Genomic DNA, 5,510 nt, shown 5'->3' with positions numbered 1-5,510 from the left:
CACCTAGGTACGCGTACGGCTACTGGAAGACGGCGCGATGTGTACTAAGCAGTTTATCATGTTCCTGAGCTAATGCAACGCTCATAATGGTAGTGTGGGCCAGAACACCCTTGAGCTGCTTCGGGCCTCGGTGAAGGACTCAGTACTCACCGCTTGTGCACTCTGCATATCGCTGTCTTCCCGGCGCTGTACCTGCATCTAGCGTTGCACCTACTAGCCCTGCCACAGACTAACTGAGAAATGAGGTATCCTGGGCATGTCCACAGTGCCAGTGGCCAAGAAGAAGTGAATTTTATCTCTGATTTTAGTACTACAATCTTGTTCTACTTGCTACGGAGTCCGGACCCTGCGAGAGGGCATCGTCGGTGTGATGGAGTTCTGAATGCTGATTGGACAGTAGCCCTTCCCGTGATGAAGACCCGGTGACCGCTCGGTCTCAGTCACAGTCAGACTGACTTGTGACTAGTCACTGACTCAGTCACTGACCAGCACATCGCTGCTCTGTCCGGACTCCGAGAGTTGAGTACCAGGAGTTACTGTAATCTTCGAGCAGGGTGCTATTCGCAGCACGAGCAGCATGGTAACAGCAGCCGTCCAGGGCATGAGGCGTCGAACGATGCTCGCGAAGGCCAGCTGCCCTACGTCGGTGGCGGTCATGTGGTCCCGCTGTGTGAAAGCACGCCCGCAGTTATTACCTGCCGCGCGTTTTGCCTCTCGTCCTCGAACGCGCTCTCAATATTCGCCACTACAATTCTAGCGTAGATATGCGACACAGCTTGTAGTAACGTGCGCAGACACCCTCCAGCCAAATGTCCATCCACGGCTGTCCGGGAACCAAGTCATTCTTCTCACGCAAATTGAGACGTTTAATCACTCGCTTGCACGCACGTTCTTCTCAGCCCTGTCGTAAGCTTTTGCGTTCTTCGGGTCTGCGTCAGGCGCACACAATTTACCTTGATAGCGGGCGCATTATTTAACGCGAGATGCGGCCCTCGAAGACACTCTGGGGACCCCTCTTCGTCTCTGCCAGCGTCCAGCAATGCGCATCCTGAGCCTTGCAATCCTGGTGCTCTACACCGGCTTTGCGGCTTCTGCAGCTACCAGCGGCAGTCCCGTATCTGCCAACTCCAGCAGCGGCCCCTTGGTTCTCGGTCCCTCGTCCTTCGCCGTCCCCGGTGTCTTCCCCACGTCCGTGTATTCGTCTTACTACAACAACCCTACTGCGATCTCTGCCCAACCACAACCGGTTATCTCAGATCCTGTGACGGTGAGATTGAAAGAAACTGTCCATCAGGCCTTCCTGTTGATGATGTGTTGTTCTTGTAGCATGTTGTGTATCCGCTTGCCTTGACCGACCCCGACCATATTCCTCAAGTTCGTATTGTTGTTCCTCATGCTCGTAGCAGAAGATCTCTTCTGACAAGCACAACTTTAGAACGATACCAAAGACCCCCACCCTCTTCCCCCCAAAGCATCAGAGAATCAGCTGTTTGCCAATGCCGTCGAGCAGGTCATTTCCATCTCCGAGAATCCCGTCTTTGCAAACAACAGCTGTGCCGCATGCCAGGCTGCGCTGGAGATCGGAAAGTTCCTGTCGATGGCTGCCCCGGAACAAGGCCCAGCTCTCGCTGTCGCTTTATGTCACCATTTCAACTTCAACAGCGATTGCGACACCATGTACGGAAAGCTCGGTATCGGTCCGACTATCACCCAGGTGGTTGCCAACGCGGATGTGGGCGGATACGATGGTCAGGTACGTTCAGGAGGAACTCTTAATCAAGTTTCACCGGTGATAACGGCTGGTCGTCTCTTTTCCAGATGCTTTGCGCGAACTTCCTTTCGCTCTGCCCCCTGCCGCCGGTCTCTCCTCTGAACCTTACCGGTTGGTTCGCCAAGCCTAAGCCTGATCCGCTTCCTCCTCCGAAGCAACCTAGCGGCGAGAGGCTTAAGGTCTTGCACCTTTCCGATTTCCATATCGATCCTCGTATGTCTTGGGCCCTTCAAATATCCTCTTCTGCCGCTCACTGGATATGCAGGCTATGCCACCGGTACTGAGGCAAACTGCAGCTCCGGCCTCTGCTGTCGTACAAATGTCCAGAACAACCAGAGCCCGAACGTTACCGTTAGGCCCGCGCCTAGATACGGGTCTTTCCTCTGGTAAGTCGCGTCATGTCTTCTCCCAGGCTGAAACTAATCAAACGTTTTCAGCGATACCCCGTACTCCCTGGCCCTCGCTGGTCTGCAGTCCATCCCTGTTCTCGCAAACACCGTGAAAACCGGCTTCGACTTCATGATCTACACCGGTGATCTCGTTTCCCACGACCCAGACCACCAGATGGACCGGGATTACATCAGATACACTGAGGTATGTCCATAATGCCTCTCCATGTGTGATCTCGTCTCACGAGGGCATGGGAAAGGTCGTGTTGTACGATCTTTTCAAGCGTATACTAAATGCTGGACCGGTGTACCCATCGCTCGGAAATCATGATACTTACAACCAGTAAAGTCGCTCATATATACGCTGTCCCTGACACTGCTAACCGTAATTCAGAGCGCAGGATGCCCCGCATTCCCTAAACCCTCCTCTCGCCGACCAATTCCAATGGTACGCTGTCGGTCACTGCTATCCAACGTTTCATCTATACATGTTTCCATAGGAATTACGACCATGTCGCATCGCTGTGGGAGCACGAGGAATGGCTGCCGGAGGCCGCAATTGCTGAGGCCCGCACGCACTACGCTGGGTACATGGTACGCCGCATGGACGGCCTGCGGATCATCTCGCTCAACACCGACATGTGTAAGTGCAGCTCGTTACCCCTGCGCGACTGTGTTACTGAGAGTCGTATCCGCTTACAGGGTACCAGGCGAACTACTTCAACTACATTAACATGACGACGCACGATCCGTCCGGCATGCTACGCTTCCTGACGGATGAACTCCAGGCCGCTGAAGATGCTGGCGACCGTGGTGCGTCTCCTCTGCTTGCCAGAGCTTGGAGTTGCGCTGACGAGCCGCTGTAGCCTGGATCATAGGCCACGTTCTACCCGGCTGGGATGGTACCAATGCTCTCGGTAACCCGACCGATCTCTGTAAGTCTTAATCGTTGTTTGTGTCAACTTGGGCTGACTGGCATTGCAGTGTACCAGATGTAAGATCTCTGAAGCGAAACACCTGTGCAGCTATCTCATGAATATCCTTCGCAGCGTCGACCGCTTCTCGCCTCACGTCATCGCCAACATCTACAACGGCCACACTCACGAGGACGAGTTGTCTGTGGGTACCTTCCGCGTCTGCTTTAGACATAGAAAGTAACCTTACCGGCACAGATTTTCTACTCGAACAATGGCACCGTCATGAACAGCAGCACTGCTCTTACCCCTAACTGGGTAGGTTGCCTCTTTACGAGACGTACTTTCTTGTTCACGTTGCTCCAGATCACGCCCTCCTTAACGCCACTCACCAACCTTAACTCTGGCTTCCGGGTGTACGAGGTTGATTCGAACGTGAGTATCTTTTTGTACGCCTCGCCACCTGATACTGACACAGATACCGCGATAGACCTTTGATATCCTCGATGCCCACACGTAAGCCCACCGCGTCTCACTACCTTCGTCAGCAGGCTCACCCTCCACGTAGCTGGTTTGCCGACGTGAACGCCTTCCCTGAGCTCGACTCGCAGATTGAATTCGGCCCCACCTACCAGTACGAATATAGCACCCGCGAGGCGTACGGTGGTAACATCACGGGCTGGGGCCCGAACGACCCGCTCAACGCGACCTGGTGGCATCTGGTTACCGAACGTAAGTCTCAGGTCTGTGGTAGCCGCACGGATACTAACATGTCTGACCATGTAGAGATGGAGTTAAACTCGACCCTGGTCAACATGTTTAACACGTTCCAGGGCAAGACCGCTGCACGTACCACGCCCTGCACTGGCGACTGCGCTACCGCGAGGATCTGCTACATGCGCAGCGGCAGCGCTGCGATCGCGCGTCAGAACTGTATGCCCGGCTTCGGCTCGGTGCAGAGCGACTGAGTGTCGTCTCCCTCAAGCGCGGATGCCTGCGAGAGGCATTGATCACACTCAGTTCGCTGGACTTTAAACGTGTTGTAGTGTTTGAGATGAATATATGCAGAATTGAGGTTCTCGTAGTGCATGTAATGGTGTACCAAGAGGAGGAAAATGAATATACCACATCGACAAAAATTAAAGTGGTTCTATACGACTAACACAACTAGTCCTTGGTAATCAGTGGAGCATCACCATTCAACGCCCTTCGCGACAATCCTATTCCTTCCCTCACCGCTGCAGCCACAAATAACCCTGTCTTCAGAGCGTCACACGGGGACGCATGTATCGAAAGAACGCCAAGCCGTGAGCTTCTTCACTTGAGCGGCGCGTTGCTGGTGGACGGGTCGGGCAGCTGGCCGCGGCCGTCGATAAGGTTGCCCATTTTCGCGGTGTTGAACTGGACGCGGAACGCGTCAAAGCCGTTGGCCATCCGTGGGTGGTACCGCTCCATTCGCGCCCTGCGCCACGGCGGCGGGATGCGAGAGAAGTGCGAGGTCATGTCTCCTGGGTCCGCCGTCGGCATGCTGAGCACGACCATGTCCGCCCGCGTGGTCGTGCTAAGATGAGCGGATGCTTGCAGGTTGTCGGGGAGCGGGGGAGGCCCGCCTTTCGAGCTGTCGCTGTACGGCGCCCTCGCGGCCGTGTCCAACGTCCGCGACAGAGGCTGGAACGAGACGTCTGTCTCGGGGCTTTTATCTCGCATCCACCTTGGCTCGTGGGACATAGAGGCATCTGCGGTTCTCAAACGGCTGATACGCGCCGTTGGACTAGGTTTGACCGTCAGTGAGAGGGCCTCGTGTGAAGGAAGCAGACGGTCGGGTATCTCATAGACTGGGGTATCGGGGGGGCTTGAGCTTGAGTGCCAAATTGTGCCCTCGCACGGAGATCTTCGATGCCGAACAAAACTATTTTGCACAGGCACCATTTGATCCTTGGCATCAGGAAACTGGTGTTGCTCCCAGAAATGTCTATGCAAATAGTTGCACTGGACTAGCTGCATGCATCCTGATGATAGTAATGTTCAGAGGAAGTTGCAGAATTAAAAGAGCAGAATAGGCCCTTTACCTGATATAACACATGGCAGCTCAATCCCTGTTAGGTGGTCCTTTGAGACATGATGGTACAGCTCTTTAAGCTCTGCATATTGGTGATCACAGTGCTGCCAGCAGCATGGGTAGATTAATCCCTGTATAAATCCCATATGCATGTCATTTATAAAGAATCCTTGCATATAATCTATACAAGCAACCTTCTTGCCCCATGGTAGGTGGTGTGCAGTTTGTATGCCACAATGTTGCAGGAATATATGCTGCAAAAGTTAAAGATTGTGATCAACACATGATTCCAATTTTCAGAGATTTAATCAAGCATGTAGAACATCAGAAGATAAATGTTTGCCAAGTGCATAATCATGGTATGGCTGCCATGTAAC

The 5,510-nt window shown here is 53.7% G+C and overlaps 1 protein-coding gene across 1 annotated transcript; it reads left to right on the top strand.

The window, feature by feature from the left end:
* The first annotated feature begins 491 nt into the window (after positions 1-491).
* On the top strand, positions 492-4,849 carry PHACADRAFT_180479 (uncharacterized protein). The gene is made up of 18 exons (XM_007390706.1): positions 492-1,267; positions 1,327-1,374; positions 1,436-1,753; positions 1,819-1,984; positions 2,037-2,157; positions 2,209-2,365; positions 2,421-2,503; positions 2,555-2,608; positions 2,661-2,803; positions 2,863-2,973; positions 3,027-3,095; positions 3,145-3,154; positions 3,210-3,279; positions 3,333-3,392; positions 3,441-3,509; positions 3,565-3,590; positions 3,643-3,806; positions 3,861-4,849. The coding sequence occupies exons 1-18, from the start codon at positions 1,040-1,042 to the stop codon at positions 4,040-4,042; spliced, it is 2,079 nt and encodes a 692-aa protein (XP_007390768.1). The 5' UTR covers positions 492-1,039; the 3' UTR covers positions 4,043-4,849.
* The last annotated feature ends 661 nt before the right edge of the window (positions 4,850-5,510 follow it).

This window comes from Phanerochaete carnosa (assembly GCF_000300595.1).
Source record: "Phanerochaete carnosa HHB-10118-sp unplaced genomic scaffold PHACAscaffold_1, whole genome shotgun sequence".
NCBI classification, from domain to species: domain Eukaryota; kingdom Fungi; phylum Basidiomycota; class Agaricomycetes; order Polyporales; family Phanerochaetaceae; genus Phanerochaete; species Phanerochaete carnosa.
The sequence above is the reverse complement of the archived record's forward strand: the minus strand, read 5'-3'. Positions and strand labels throughout refer to the sequence as shown.